Source organism: Geotrypetes seraphini, chromosome 12 (genome assembly GCF_902459505.1).
Source record: "Geotrypetes seraphini chromosome 12, aGeoSer1.1, whole genome shotgun sequence".
NCBI classification, from domain to species: Eukaryota; Metazoa; Chordata; class Amphibia; order Gymnophiona; family Dermophiidae; genus Geotrypetes; species Geotrypetes seraphini.
The window spans coordinates 15,452,105-15,468,456 of NC_047095.1; the positions used below are offsets into that span (position 1 = coordinate 15,452,105).

General features: G+C 44.3%; 1 protein-coding gene across 1 annotated transcript in view; it reads right to left on the reverse strand.

Annotated features, from left to right (window-relative positions):
- Positions 1–363: 363 nt before the first annotated feature.
- The window catches only part of LOC117346939 (putative ferric-chelate reductase 1), a 50,752-nt gene continuing 34,763 nt past the window's right edge, over positions 364–16,352 (reverse strand). The window contains exons 4-6 of the mRNA XM_033917228.1: positions 8,275–8,366; positions 3,824–3,917; positions 364–838 (exon numbers count right to left, since the gene is read on the reverse strand). Coding sequence (XP_033773119.1) covers positions 788–838; positions 3,824–3,917; positions 8,275–8,366 — 237 coding nt within the window. The 3' untranslated portion in view covers positions 364–787. The remainder of the gene's footprint in view (positions 839–3,823; positions 3,918–8,274; positions 8,367–16,352) is intronic.

The following is a 16,352-nucleotide window of genomic DNA, read 5'->3' on the forward strand; positions in this document are numbered from 1 at the left end:
TCTTCCAATTGCGAGTAATCATTTGCATGGGCTATCCTGGTCATAATTAGGAAAAGCCAGCATTTATAGCGGTCCATGGGAGGCTCAATATGCAATAACGTTCCACATATATCTACCTCATATGTCAATGCCTCCAGTATGGTATTAATCTGTCCCCATATTGACTTCCAAAAGTTAAGTATCAAAGGACAATAGAACAGCAGATGATCCAGTGTCCCTACATCAAGATGGCAGTGCCAGCATCTATTAGATTTAGAACTGTCTAATTTTTGTAAACGAACAGGGGTCCATAAACTTCTATGTAACAAAAAAACCCATCTTTGTCTCATAGATGCTGATGCTGTACATTTCATCCTCCAAGTCCAAATTCGTGGCCATTAAGATGCAGAAATATTCTGCTTTATCTCAATGCTCCAAATGTCTCTAAGATAAGTTTTTGACTTTTTATTCAAGAATTCAGATATTAATTTATACCATCGGGCGGCCTGATGTTCTATCAAATCTGTCTGGAAGCATAGAACTGCAAGCTATAATAATTTTTTAAATTTCGCCATTCAGGGAACCCCTTCTGGCCAATTTAAAACTCTCAGAAAAGAGCCTATTTGCAAATTAATCTGGCCTGTTGGCCAATATACAAAATCTTTACCATGCAAGACTCAATTACAGATTGTATTCACATTGCTTAAAAGCCGAAGTATCATCAATAGCATTTTATTCAAACATATTTAAAACCACATATGTAAAATGTGAGTTTTTCCAGTCACTGAAAAAGGTATCATCCTCCCAATCATTTCAGTAGAGCAGTCAGCATGAATAAGCCACAATAGATAGCAGGATTCTGAAAGAAAGCAGTACAAGATCAGTGTTTAAAGTACATCAGTTGACATAAAACATTAATTTGCACCCATATAGAAACATGATGGCAAATAAAGGCCAAATGGCCCATCTAGTCTGCCCAGCCACAGTAACCATTATCTCTTTCTCTCTCTGAGAGATCCCACGTGCTTATCCCAGGCCCTTTTGAATTCAGACACAGTCTCTGTTTCCTCCACCTCTTCTGGGAGAGTGTTTCACGCATCTACCACCCATTCCGTAAAAAAGAATTTCCTCCAATTACTCTGGAGACTAGCACCTCTTAACTTCAGTCTATGCCCTCTCATTGCAGAGTTTCCTTTCAAATGAAAGAGATTCGACTCATGCACATTCATTTATATTACGTAGGTATTTAAACATCTCTATCATATCTCCCCTCTCTCGCCTTTCCTCCAAAGTAAATGGATTGAGATCTTTAAGTCTGTCTCCATACACCTTATCACAAAGACCATACACCATTTTAGTAGCCTCCCGCTGGACCGATTTCATCCTTTTTATATCTTTTTGAAGGTGTGGCCTCCAGAATTGTACACAATATTCTATAAGAGGTCTCACCAGAGTCTTATACAGAGGCATCAATACCTCCTTTTTCCTACTGACCATACCTCTCCCTATGCACCCTAGCATCCTTCTAGCTTTTGCCATCACCTTTTCAACCTGTTTGGCCACCTTAAGATCATCACATACAATCACACCCAAGTCATAGCAACAGACGGCAGATAAGGGCCACGGCCCATCTAGTCTGCCCACCCTAATGACCCTCCCCTACCTTTGCCTTGTGAATAGAGCCCATGTGCCGATCCCATTTGGCCTTAAAATCAGGCACGCTGCTGGCCTCAATCACCTGCAGTGGAAGACTATTCCAGCGATCAACCACCCTTTCAGTGAAAAAGAATTTCCTGGTGTCACCTCGTAGTTTCCCGCCCCTGATTTTCCACGGATGCCCTCTTGTTGCCGTGGGTCCCTTGAAAAAGAAGATATCTTCCTCCGCTTCGATGCGGCCCGTGAGATACTTGAACGTCTCGATCATGTCCCCCCTCTCTCTGCGTTCTTCCGTCGTACACATGAGTTCTTCACCTCCTAAACTATACCGTTCCCTCGGATTTTTGCAGCCCAAATACATGACCTTGCATTTCTTAGCATTAAGTTTTAGCTGCCAAATTTCAGACCATTCTTCAAGCTTCGCCAGGTCTTTCTTCATGTTATTCACACCATCCAGCGTGTCTACTCTATTGCAGATTTTGGTATCATCCGCAAAGAGGCAAATTATCTTGGTGCTGGCATCTGATGGGTAGAACAGTGGGCTAAGAATCAGAGAAGTAAGTCCTGCTGAAACTTCCTGTGATCTTGGGCAAGTCAGCCCCTCAATCTATAACAGGTGGTCTAAAGTTTGGTGCCAATTGCGTATTTAGGCCCAGATTCTCTATACAGTGCTGATACTGGCAGCCACCTAAAAAGCGGTTGCTGATTGTATGTCAATCACACAAGGGTGCTGTATATAGAATCGTGCCTCCAGGGAAGATAGGCACCGGAAAAATAGGCCAGGATTTTCCAGATCTACATTTCCGGTGCCTATCTTTGCTGTAAATCATGCCTTTGTAGACGCTTTAGGCTTCCTAACACCCCTTCCGGCATTAATCACGCCCACAGTGGCATTAGGCAGCCTAAAGCGCCTATGGAGGTGTGATTCTGGCTAATTTTTTAGGCGCTGGTAGGCGCTTCAACGTTAATGTTTTTTGCCGTTTTAAACGGTATTTCTTAATTAACTTGCCAGAGGTTGTGGTAAGAGCGGATAACATAGCTGGTTTTAAGAAAGGTTTGGACAAGTTCCTGGAGGAAAAGTCCATCGTCTGTTATTGAGAAAGACACAGGGGAAGCCATTGCTTGGCCTGTATCGGTAGCATGGAATATTGCTACACCTTGGATTTTGGCCAGGTACTAGTCACCTGGATTGGCCACTGTGCGAACGGGCTACTGGGCTTGATGGACCATTGGTCTGACCCAGTAAGGCTATTCCTATGTACTTATGTTCTAACTTAGACACCGGTAGCCGGTAGCAGTAAAATGCTGACCACCACTGGCTGAATATCAGATGTTTTGATTATAGAATACTAGCATCTGTGTAATTGTAGCAAGCACACGCCTAAGTGTTAGACATGTGCTCAGCAGTATTCTATAACTCTAGAGAGCAGACGCTAGGGGCCATTCTGAGAGGAAGCAGCATGGACATACTATAAGTTACGTGCATTTAGGTACATGCATTTACTCCTGCTACGCGTAAGTAGTGTGCCCTAAATATTACTCTTGTGGCGCAGTGGTTAAAGCTACATCCTCAGCACCCTGGGGTTGTGGGTTCAAACCCACGCTGCTCCTTGTGACCCTGGGCAAGTCACTTAATCCCCCCGTTGCCCCAGGTACATTAGCTAGATTGTGAGCCCGCTGGGACAGACAGGGAGAAATGCTTGAGTAACTGAACAAATTCATGCAAAACTGTTCTGAGCTCTCCTGGGAAAACGGTATAGAAAATTGAATAAATAAAAATAAATAAAAATTATAACAGAAATTGTGGCACTCATGCTATAGACTTGCCTCCCCCCCCAACCCTTTATTGCCTCAGGTGCAAACTTAGATAGTAAACCCTCCGGGAATAAGGAAATACCTGAATGTAACTCACCTTGAGCTTAAAAGGCATGACTTAAATCTAAGTTAAGCTTTGCGCCTAGCATACCCCACCTTTTATCAAGCTGCGCTAGAGATTTTTAGTGCGGGCCGGCGAGGTAAGTGCTCCGACGCTCTTAGGAATTCTTTGAGTGTCAGAACATTTACCGCGCCGGCTCACGCTAAAAGCCTCCAGCGCAGTTTGATTAAAGGGGCCCATAATTTGTAATGAAGATCCTCAAAAGCATTTCAGATGGATACTTCAGTTTAAGCCAAATGAGGTGATACCAACCATGATGGTGGGCCCGCTGTTTGCTCCACTGTATGAGAGCCTTGGTCCTTGAACATTAGTCCAGTAAGTGGGTTTATTAGCTACAAAAGTGGCCCTAAAAAGAAAAAAATAAATCATATTACTTTATGCTAAGCTATGAGAATGTTCAGTACTAATTGTACTGTAGATTCACTTGCTATTTATCTTTCTTCTGTGGGGGAGGGGAGAGAAGCTGGAAGATTTGAAGAGTGGCCGGTGGTATAGTGGAGTGCGGGGCAGAGGGCCCTGGGTGTCAACTTGGCAGAGGCGTCGACACCTCACATCTTCCCCTCCTCCCCGGTAATGGGAGGAGTCTCTGAGAAGCACTCCCACCCCCCTACCTTTTCAAATCTTCACCAGCAATAAGAAGGCTGTCCTACACGCTGCTCACTCTGGCCTCATCCCTCTCTTTGACATCACTTCCCGTTTGTTGGACCAGGAAGTGATGACTTAAAGAAGGTGCAGCCGGTGCAAGCAATGGTAGGAAAGCCTACTCGCTGCCAGCGAAGATGTGAAGAGGTGCAGGAGGGGGTGTGGCAATGCAGGGGCAGTGAGGAAGAGCATATCAGGGGTGTGTGGCATGGCGATGGGGGCGTCAACCTCCCTTGCTATGCCACTGGGAGTGGTATCTAATATAATAAAACCCTTACCCGCGCATGTCACCGAGATATTTAAATATCTCTATCACATCTTCCTTCTCCTAACTTTCTTTTGTTGAGATCTTTAAGTCTGTCCCCATACACTTTGGGCCTGATTCTCCAAAGTGTGTCCCGATTTTAGGCATCTGTAGGCGTCCTACAGCTGTCTAATCAGCCAATCGGATGCACGTTTTTTAAAAAAATGCTCCCCAGGCAGACCGCCTATACTGAAGGCGCCTCCGGGAGCCTAGGGAGACCCGCAAGACGCCTAAGCTCGCCTAAGCGCCTTAGGCGAACCTAGGTGGCCCTACTCGTCTCCCTAGTAGAGGAAGAGACGCTTAAAATGTAGGCCAGCAAAATGCTGGTCTACATTGTAAGTAGACGTGGCCGCTATACTTATGGCAGCAAGGGATTTCCCTGCTGCAATAAGTATAGCGGCCGCGGTCGCGGCCGCCTGTCCCATCGCCGACAGGAGGATGCCCAGTCCTCCTGTTGGAACCCCCCTCCCCCCCAATCTGGTAATCGCGGGCAGGAGGATGCCCATTCCTCCTGCCGGAAAGCCCGACGACCCCCCCCCAAACTAACCTTTACATGTTGGTCGGCTGGACGGGTCTTGCTGCCGTCCAGCCGACGGGCCCGCCTCGTGGAAATGAGACGGGCCCGCCCCTTCCCGGCCCATCCCCGCTAAATCTAAGGCTAGGCACCTGGGCCAATCAGGCCTTAGGATTAGCGGACCCACTATGCCTAAGGCCTGATTGGTCCAGGCTTCTAGAGCCTGGGCCAATCAGGCCTTAGATTTAGCGGGGATGGGCCGGGAAGGGGCGGGCCCGTCTCATTTCCACAAGGCGGGCCCGTCGGCTGAACGGCAGCAAGACCCGTTCAGCCGACCAACATGTAAAGATTAGTTTGGGGGGGGGGGTCATCGGGCTTTCCGGCAGGAGGACTGGGCATCCTCCTGCCCGCGATTACCAGTTTGGGGGGAGGGGGTTCCAGGGGCATTCCGGCAGGAGGACTGGCCATCCTCCTGCCCGCGGATACCAGTTTGGGGGGAGGGGGGTTCCAGGGGGGTTCCGATAGGAGGACTGGGCATCCTCCTGTCGGCGATGGGACAGGCGGCCGCGACCACGGCCGATATACTTATTGCAGCAGGGAGATCTCTTGCTGCCATAAGTATAGCGGCCGCGTCTAATTTAACCCGATTCTCTAACCGGCGTCTGTACCATGGACGCCGGTTACATAATCGGGGTTTAGTGTAGGACCGATTCACCTCTCCTGGGCGTCCTATACAGAATCAGGGCCTTTATGTTTAAGGCTACTGACCATTTTAGTAGCCATCCTCTAGACCAGTGGTCTCAAATTCGTTGCCCAGGAGCCACATGCAACTGGCCAGGTACTATTTTGAGGCCCTTGATAAGTTTATCATAATCACAAAAGTAAAACAAAACAGTTTCTTGATCATATGTCTCTTTAGCTATAAATGACAATATTATTATTAAGACTTAGCCAAAAGGAAAGATTTATAAACTATAAAGAGTTTTACCTCATGCAAAACTGGCATTTCTTTAATAAGACATTAACTATTTTTTTCTGAGGCCCTTCAAGTACCTACAAATCCAATATGTGGCCCTGCAAAGGGTTTGAGTTTGAGACCACTGCTCTAGACTGACTCCATCCAGTTTATGTCCAGCAAGTAATTTTATTTTAAATTTGTGTGCCGTAGTCACCCTAACCTGAGCAACAAAGCATTCAGAGCTTTGTTACCGTTTAGATCTTCTTAACGTTGCAAACGTGGGATTTTCAGATGGTGGACGATGAAATGCATATTTGCTTCTTGACCATCAAGCTGCATTGAGTCAATTTGCACTCAAAAACAAGCTCATCCATTGCATTGATTACCAATTCTATTCTATCTACTATAGTTTCATCGTTGTTACCATTACTCATGCATAACTTACCCCCCTTTATACAAAACCATAGCACAGTTTTTAGTGCTGACTGCAATGGAAACAGCTCCGACGTTTATAAAATTGCTATGTGCGTCGGAGCTGTTACCACCTTGGCCAGTACTACAAACTGCGCTACGGTTTTGTAAAAGGGGGGTAAGTTATTGTAACAACGATGAAACTAAAGTAGATAGTAAAAGAGGGGGGAGGGGGGTGTTAAAAGAACTTTAAATAAATAACTCTCAAATTTACCCCCCCATTTATGTAGCCACATTGGTGTTTTTTATCGCCAGACACAGTGGTAAACGTAATGACGCTCAGAGGAATTCTATGAAGCATCAGAGCTTTTACCGCTGTGGCCGGCACTAATAAATAATAACATGGCTTCATAAAATGGGGGGAGGGAGGGGGGGTCATTTTTTTTTGTTGGTTTTGCTGTTTTTATAATTTCAAATATAATGTGCTGCAAAAACCATTTGCTCCGTTTAGTGTGCCGGAGCTAAAAAAGTTTGAGAGACGTTGCCCTAAGAATAGACGGTCTGTGGTGTCTTATAAAGCTGTTCCGGCATACTGCTGTCTGTCTGAACGCTAGCCCACTGTGTTAAGGTTTGTTCTGATAAGTTACTCACTATCTGTCTGAAGGCCTGTTCATTGTTCTAAGGTCAGTGGGTTTTGTTTTTTATTTTTTTTTAATTGCTTTTATGTCTTTTCCAATTTCTTGTGAATATTATATGTAAATTTTGATTCTATGGCTGTCTGTATGTTAGTGATTATGTCCCATGCAGTGGTAGCTCTTCTCATGTACTGGGGATTAAGCACATTTACCCCTTCAATTACATATTTTTAAGCCCTAGCAAGAATGAGAGCTTGGAGTTGGTGCAATAGTCAACAGGAATTTTAAACTAGGTTATCATATGGCTCCAGAAAAAGGACAGATTGAGACATCTGGGTTTTACTTCCATTGCTTTCACCAGAAATAAAACCCGGATATCTCAATCTGTCTTCTTTTTTTTTTCCTGGAGCCATATGGTAACCTTATTTAAAAAGAAACCTGAAATGGTATGGTGGCCATGATCTGAGGAAGAAGGTGTTACCTTCACAAGCTAATCATAAACTACATTAAGTTAGTCCAATAAAAAATGTATTATTTTTTCCTTTAGGTTTTTGTTTTATTTCTACACGTTATAAAAAAAAAATGATGTAGTCCCAACTTCAATCTGAGGTGCTCCCACCAACTATTAGTCCTCAACACGATTCACTAAACTCCCTAACAATGATGATGTTCTCTTCTCGCCTTCATTCATCCTGACCTGACATTGGGTATCCTTTTCTCTACCTAATCTGACTACTTTCACCACCACAATCAGCCTAACTCACACCACTGCTTGTCCATTCAACTCTAGAAACTCTACATGGGTTTCGATTCCTCATCATCGCCTCCTTCCTTTTCTTTTACAGATGAGCACTGACAACTTCAACCATGGCATGATCTCCATCTCTCGGAAAGACGTTGTAGTATGCCCGTTCAATTTGTGGAGAGTAAGTTTGTCAATGACCTTCTGAAGTTCATAGCATGCAATAGCACAGGTAGGAGTAATTTGCATGGTAGGATGCATAAAAAAAATAGAATTACTTAAAATTACTCTTTCTAAAGTCTTGGATCCAAGTTTGTGGACTCGAGTGGATCAAGTTTAAAATAGCTATATGCTTTTCTTATGTTTTAATATGTTTGATTTATCTTTCAGGATTGAAAGTTAATTTAAATTTATATTTCTTGAACATACTTTCTGTAAAAGATGTTATGCTTGGAAAATAATTTGAAATTGTATAAATAAATAAATAAATGAATTACTTGATTTCAATGTCACTGGTAAAGCCATATGGAGCAATCCAAGTTACTTGAATGCTTGTTTTCTTCTTATTAGATGTTTGACTTACGGCATCCTGTCAGGAAAAAACCCCCACAGAAGATGAAAAGAACAAGTTCAATCCGGGTGGACTGGTGACAGCACATGCATTTTATAAACCACACACATATGCCCCAATTTCTATTGACATATATATACATAAGGTACTCCTGCCTCTTTGCAGATAAAACTTTGTTCATTTATTTCCCCCCCCCCTGTTTTACAAAACCATAGTGTGGTTTTTAGCACTTGCTGCGGTGGTAACAGCTCTGATGCCCATAGAATTCTTGAGCGTCACAGCTGTTACCACCGCAGCTGGTGCTAAAATCCGCACTACGGTTTTATAAAAGGGGGCTTGTTTTGCCTTTATAAAATAGGAAATCAATAAACTATTTTTTGTTATATACTAATCCTGTTTCTGGGACACTTTGTTGGTAGCCATTGGTCAACCCTCACTCCTTGTTTTTTGACAGCCTTTATAAAATAGACAGGACATATACATCTGTGTAGAAGAATATAAAGAAAACGAGATCAGAGAGCTAGGTGCTCTGTTATTAAATTACTTTCTATTAATACGAGTGGGAATAAAGGTACGTACACCTCTTTATATTCTTTCCAACTCAATGGAACATTACATTACATTAGTGATTTCTGTTCCGCCGTTACCTTGTGGTTCAAGGCGGATTACATAAAGGATCTATCTGGCCATTTCCAGAGGAATTATAGAATAGTTAGATTGGTTCGTAGAGATGAGGTAGATCTTGTGGCGTTAGGTTGTTTTAGAGAGCAGAGAGGCATTAGGTTGGTTTCGATTGTTGGGTATCAGGGTTTTTTAAAATAGTATGGTTTTTATATCTTTTCTAAATGTTCTGTAGTTAGGAGTCGTTATCAACAAAGTAGAGAGTTGGTGGTCTAATCTTGCTGCTTGTGTGAGAAAACTACTTCCAGTACAAAAAAACCCAAAACAACCAACTCCCAAGATGAATCAACTACCAAAGAAAAGAATGCTAATTGTCATAATCTTACTCCTGCTCCTAACCAACAGCAAGACAAATGCAAACTATATCTACTCAATACCAATCATCACAACTACAAACAGAATCTACTCAAACAGGTCTATCACAGGGAACACAATCACCAGACCTATATACAACACACCATCACTCCAACTTGGAAAGGAAGACCTTCTTACCCCCCCAAGTCCAAAACATATACCTACCCAAGAACACTCATATACCCTTTAACAACAACCGGTACACAAATAGAATTCACCACTCTTACATGTGTCTACCTCAACATATGAGCCGTAGGCCCAAAAACAGAACACATATAAGACTGGATAAAAAACGAGAACATAGATTGCCTATTCCTCACAGAAACCTGGCTAACATCAGACGAAGACCCCAGGATTACTGAAATCTGCCCAAAAGTCTACAAAACAGAAGTGGCCTACAGAGAAAACAAAAGAAGAGGAGGTCTAGCCATTATAATCAGAAAATCACTTAACATAAATACACTAGACAAAATATCCACTCCTTACATGGACCTTCTAGCATGCCAGCTCTCATGCTCCATGCTAAAAGAATCCATGACATGCATGCTATGCTATATAACACCAGGAAACTGGAACACTGCAAAATCGGAATTCGAAGATTTCATATACCGAAATTCACTAACGACCTCATACAACCTAATCCTAGGAGATCTAAACCTTCATCTCGAAGATCACTCCTCCAAAACAAGTAGAAAACCTACTATCCTTTCTCGAAGCCTTAACATACAAGATCCTAGACCCACAAACCATCCATGAAAAAGGACACCAAATCGACATCGCAGCCTTCAGACGCAACAGCCCCTTCTCCCAGATATTCAGATATCAAATGGAAAGTGGTCTCAATCACTATGGTCAGACCACTACACATACTCCTTCAATATCAATTGGGCCAAAAGCAAATCCAAACAGTGGCGTATCAAGGGGGGGTGGGGGGGGGGTGCGGTGCGCCCCGGGTGCCAGCCCTAAGGGAGTGCTCCCGGCCTTGCCGTTCAGTCCCCCCCCACCCCCGAAGGACCGCTCGCCCCACTGACCTTCCTGCACCACCTGTGAAGCAGCCCGCAGCAGGATCGCGAAGTCAGCGTCAGCGATCCCTGCGCTGCTTAGGCGCTGCTTCCTGCGCCGCGATCCCGCCCCTCCTCTGATGTCAGAGGAGGGGCGGGACCGTGGTGCAGGAAGCAGCGCAGTGATCGCTGACGCTGACTTCGCGATCCTGCTGCGGCTGCTTCATAGGTGGTGCGGGGAGGCCAGGGGGGCGAGCGGTCCTTCGGGGTGGGTCAGGGCATCAGGCCTTCAGGGTGGGGCGGGCGGGCAGGCAGGCAGGCTTTCAAGGGGGAGGGGGGTGACAGGCAGGCAGGCAGGCCTTCAAGGGGGGACAGGCCTTCGGGGGGGGGTGCAGACCTTCAAGGGGTGCAGGCCTTCAAGGGGGGGCAGGCAGGCCTTCGGGGGGGGGTGCAGGCCTTCGGGGGGGTGTAGGCCTTTGGGGGGGTGCAGACCTTCAAGGGGGTGCAGACCTTCAAGGGGGGAAAGGCAGGCAGGCCTTCAAGGGGGGGACAGGCCTACAAGGGGGGGACAGGCCTTCGGGGGGGTGCAGACCTTCAAGGGAGTGCAGGCCTTCAAGGGGGGGAAAGGCAGGCAGGCAGGCCTTCAAGGGGGGACAGGCCTACAAGGGGGGGACTGGCCTACAAGGGGGTGGGACAGGCCTTCAAGGGGGGGACAGGCCTTCGGGGGGTGCAGACCTTCAAGGGAGTGCAGGCCTTCGGGGGGGGTGCAGGCCTTCAAGGGGGTGCAGGCCTTCAAGGGGGGACAGGCCTTCAAGGGGGGGGGGGAAGGCAGGCAGGCAGACCTTCAAGGGGGGACAGGCCTACAAGGGGGGGGGGAGAAGCTACAAGGGGGTGGGACAGGCCTTCAAGTGGGGGACAGGCCTTTGGGGGGATGCAGGCCTTCGGGGGGTGCAAACCTTCAAGGGGGGGACAGGCAGGCCTTCATGGGGGAGACAGGCCTACAATGGAATGGGACAGGCCTTCAAGGGGGGTGCAGGCCTTCAAGGGGGGACAGGCAGACCTTTAAGGGGGGACAGGCCTTTGGGGGGGACCATGATTTAGAAGTACACGGAGGGAAAGGGATGTTCAAAGAGACGTGCATATGCCAAACTTTGGGGGGGAGGGAAGAAATAATGGGTCTGAAAATAGAGGAGAGGGAGAGAGATGATGGACCATGGGATTTAGGGAGGGAAGGAACAGAAAGGGAGAGAAATTGGACACAAGAGATGGTGTGGAGGAGGGATAGAGATACTGGATAGGAGGGTAATTAGGAAAAGAAAGGGAGAGATGGTGGACTCTGGGGTAGTGGGGAAGGAGGGAGAGATGCCGGATGAAAGGGTATTTAAGAAAAGGTGGATCTGTGGAGGGAGATGAAAAAAAGGAAAGATACCAGACTTCCTGGGAAGGGAAGGGAAATGGAAATGGAGTACAGAGTTGGCAGATGGATGGTTAGCATGCAGAAAGAAGGAGACCCTGGCAAGCAAGTTATCAGAAGAAAACCAGAGCCTTGGACCAACAAGATTTGAAATATAACCAGACAACAAAAGGTAGAAAAATTAATTTTATTTTCTGTTTTGTGATTATAATATGTCAGATTTGAAATGTGTATCCTGCCAGAGCTGGTGTTGGACTGCAAACGTGAGCTAGGATTTAACAGAGAGAGGAAAAGTCCTTTTTGTTTCTTTATTTTATTTACACCACAGCGCCAGTGTGGTTAGGAGAAGCCAAAGGGGGTGAAAAAGCTATAAAACCCACCAGGAGTTTTGAAAAAAATCACCCAACTGGGCAGGAAAATCGAATTGAAAAACCAATTCAATAGGGCTGAATCGAATCAAAAAATTTTTTCCTGTATCTGGCAGCATTAGTTTGCGCTACTGTCTTAGACTTTAGGACCTGGGTTTGGGGAGAGATGGCATCCTCAGTACTTTATAATGCAAGTGAAACGAGGATTTGGTCAGACTTTTGAAGGGTCTGCAGAAAAAAAATATTGTATAGGCCGGGGACATGAGACAGCAGGAAATGGGAACTTTTCTTTCTTCTATTTTTGTGAATGGAAAGGCTGAGGATGTCAGAGAGTTCAGTTAAAATATGTGCTTTATAAGAAAATATAATAATGTGTTTTATAAAGTTTATAGCATAGCTGGCCTACCCAGTGAGGTGTTCCTAGTGGTGATGGTGGCAGCGTGTCAATGTGTTGAGAGGAAGAGGTGGTCTGGGAAATTCTGCTGAGCAAACTCCGGGCCCATTTCCACCCCCCAGTTAGTCCACTCCACTCAACTGGTTCACACACTGAGTGGGTCTTTGGGTGTTGTTTTGGGATCTCTTCCAGTGGTTTATCTCCTTCTGGTCCAAGGAAGGAAACTTTGTTATCCTTAGCATTGACCTACAGAATATGTTTGTAACAGCGCTGCTTGTGTGGCATTAGGCTATGTAGTGATCGAAAGAAAAAAACAGACCTTTGCACATTTTTGCACTATATGGTGGGTGTATGAGGAGATTCACATTTCCTGCACAGCTAAATCCATGTGAAGTTACCTTGTGCTGTATTTGACATCTAGCAAGGTCTCTGTTTGAAAGGAAAGATCTAAACTTAAAAATGAAGTGGCCAGAAGTTATGGTAAAAGCAGATAGTGTAGCTGGTTTTAAGAAAGATTTGGACAAATTCCTGGAGGAAAAGTCCATAATCTGTTATTAAGACATGGGGGAAGTGTCTGCTTGCCCTGGATCGGTAGCATGGAATGTTGCTACGCTTTGGGTTTTGACCAGGTATTAGTGTCCTGGATTGGCTACCATGAGAATGGGCTACTGGGCATGATGGACCATTGGTCTGACCCAGTTAGGCTATTCTTATGTTATGTTCTCATCTGTAGGGGCCTTTGTTTTCACTTCTTATTTTAATGTATTTTTTTTCTGGGAACTTATCAGTGTTTTTTATAATGGGAACAAAAATGGAAGAGAATTAATGTGTGTGGGATGAGGGGGTAACTAATTTCTTCAGCTAAATAATTCAATTCACTTCAAACAGACATAGGAGAACTCACACACCATTCACACACCCTCCAACCAAAAACGTCAAAAGAAAAAAAACTGTTCGACAACCTCCTAGCCATTCGAGCTGCAACACTCGACCCCCAACTCTACAACCAATTGACATCGACCACAGACTGCAAAACCTTCAAAAAGAAATAAAAACCCTTCTATTCAAAAAACACATAAAACCGAACTAACACAATCAGAACTGTCCCAAGCATCACCTGCAACTACTCCATATGTACTTCTGATGTCATGACAATTCAGACATAATTTATGTTATGTTATGTTTGGAATATAAGAAAATTTTCACTGCCTGTTTCTATTCTGACCATTTATTCTGTTTCATGGTCATTACAAAAAATATTTTTTTACATGGGGGGGGGGGGTGTCAAAAAATGATGGGCCCCGGGTGCCACATACCCTAGGTACGCCACTGAATCCAAACCAAAATCCCAAAAACTAACCTACAACTCACGTAAACATATCGACCCCTCTAAATTCTGGTCAAAAATAGACAAATTAATCCAACAATCTAACCCCAAAGACTTCATTTCACAATGGAACAGCTTAAGTAAAGCCACCTTAAATGAGCTAGCCCCAATACAAACAAAAACCAGAATCAACAGACGATCTGACAAATGGTTTGACAACGAACCACTCTTACTCAAAAGACAATGCAGACAACTCGAAAGAAAATGGAGGAAAACCAACCAAGAACCCACAAAAATCGCATGGAAAATACTCATCCTACAATACAAGCTACAATTAAAAGAAAAAAGAAAAACATACTACTCCAACCTAATAGGCAGAGAAACCCAAGACACTAAAAAACTATTCCAAATACTGAAAGAACTCACAGACACCAAACCTTACCTGGCCAATGTTAACACCCCTCCCCCCTCAGCCTCCACGCTAGCAGAACACTTCAAAAATAAAATCACAAATGCCAGGACCAACCTCACTGGAAACCCAAGTCTCCTAGATGAGATCACTATAATCCCTTCAGACAAAGAATCAACAGCATCAGATAGAACCTGGTCCCTCTTCCCCACTATACAATGGTAAGACTTCAACAAACTCTACAAAAAATACAGTCACTCAGCCTGTGTCCTAAACCACTGTCCTCCATATCTACTAAAAAAGCCAGTATCAAATTCCGCTCTCTCCTCCTACAATGGACGCAAACAATGCTCACAGACGGCCGTTTCCCACAAGACCTCAGCGAAATCATTGTCACCCCTATCCTAAAAGACCCTAAAGGAGCAACGGATCAACCTTCCAACTACAGACCCATAGCATCAATACCACTTTATGTCAAAATAATGGAAGGCCTAATAGCCAAATTCCTCACTGACTATCTAGAAGACCACAACATACTCCACCATACACAATCTGGCTTCAGAACCAATTATAGCACTGAAACACTACTAAGATCCCTCTTGGACACAGCTAGACAATTCCTCAGTACAGGAAAAAAAATATTCCTCATACAACTAGATCTAACCCCAGCGTTTGACCTGGTTGACCATAACATTCTTCTACAAATTCTGGATGCAATTGGTATCACAGACAAAGTGCACACATGGTTCCAAGGATTCTTAAACACCAGATCCTACAGTGTAAAATCAGGCAACGAAAAGTCAGAACCCCCTGTGGCGTACCTCAGGGATTCCCCTTTATCCTCCACACTCTTCAATCTCTACATCGTGTCCCTCAGCACCTATCTAGATAAATCAAACATAATCTCTTACAGCTATGTAGACGACATCACCATTCTTCTCCCTTTTGATCAACCAAAACCCTCCATGACAGACACTATACATAAAACATTAGAAACAATAACAACTTGGATGAAAGACCACAAACTGAAACTAAACTCAGACAAAACAAAATTCATTCTCCTAGAAAATGATAAGACACCATCCATTACAAACCTAGTAATCAACTCAACACATTCCCCATGCAAACCACTCTAAAACTACTGGGAATGATGATTGACAGGTGCTGTACCATGCAACTACAAATCAATAAAATAATACAGAAATCCTTCGCAATCATGAGAAATCTAAGACAAGTGCGAAAATTCTTTGACAAAACACAATTCCGGATCCTAGTCCAGGCCCTAATGCTGGGTCTCCTAGACTATTGTAACATTCTCTATCTCTGCAAACAGTCCAGAACATAGCCCTGAGACTCATCTACTCTCTGAGGAAACATGACCACATCACCGAGGCGTACCTCCTCTCACACTGGCTACCAATTCAAGCAAGAATACAATTCAAGTTCTACCCAGCCCAATATACCTAAACAACCGTCTAATCCGAACCACCTCAACCAGACAAAAGAGAACATACCCCCCAATCAGAGAAGTCAAATGGAAAAAACTGTATAATGTAACATTGGAAACTAATTATACTTAAGGGGCTGACAATATGACAAAATGACAATGCATTGACAAAATTACTCTCCACAAATCGAATGGAGTGGAGGAGTAGCCTAGTGGTTTGAACAGCTACTTCAGTGCCACTCTTTGTGACCCTGGGCAAGTCACCCAACCCTCCATTGGTTTTTGCGTGTTTTTCATTTAGATGTTTTTTTTCCCTGAAAAAGGGTCAAAAAGATGACATACACATCTAGGAAATGGCCATTTTCAAAAAAAGAAAAGATAAAACGTTTTTCTGGTTTGAAAATGGCCATTTTTTCTACTGGATTTTTGGACATTTTAGGAAAATCGTCCAAAATCAAATGTAGACGTTGTATTGTAAAAGCCCCTCCATACAGCATTTAACCGGCTATGGTGAACTACATATCAACAGGACTGATTTTTATTGACTCTGTAATGCATGTATCTCTGTTCCTGAATACTTTGTATATGTATCCTTGTAACCCGTTCTGG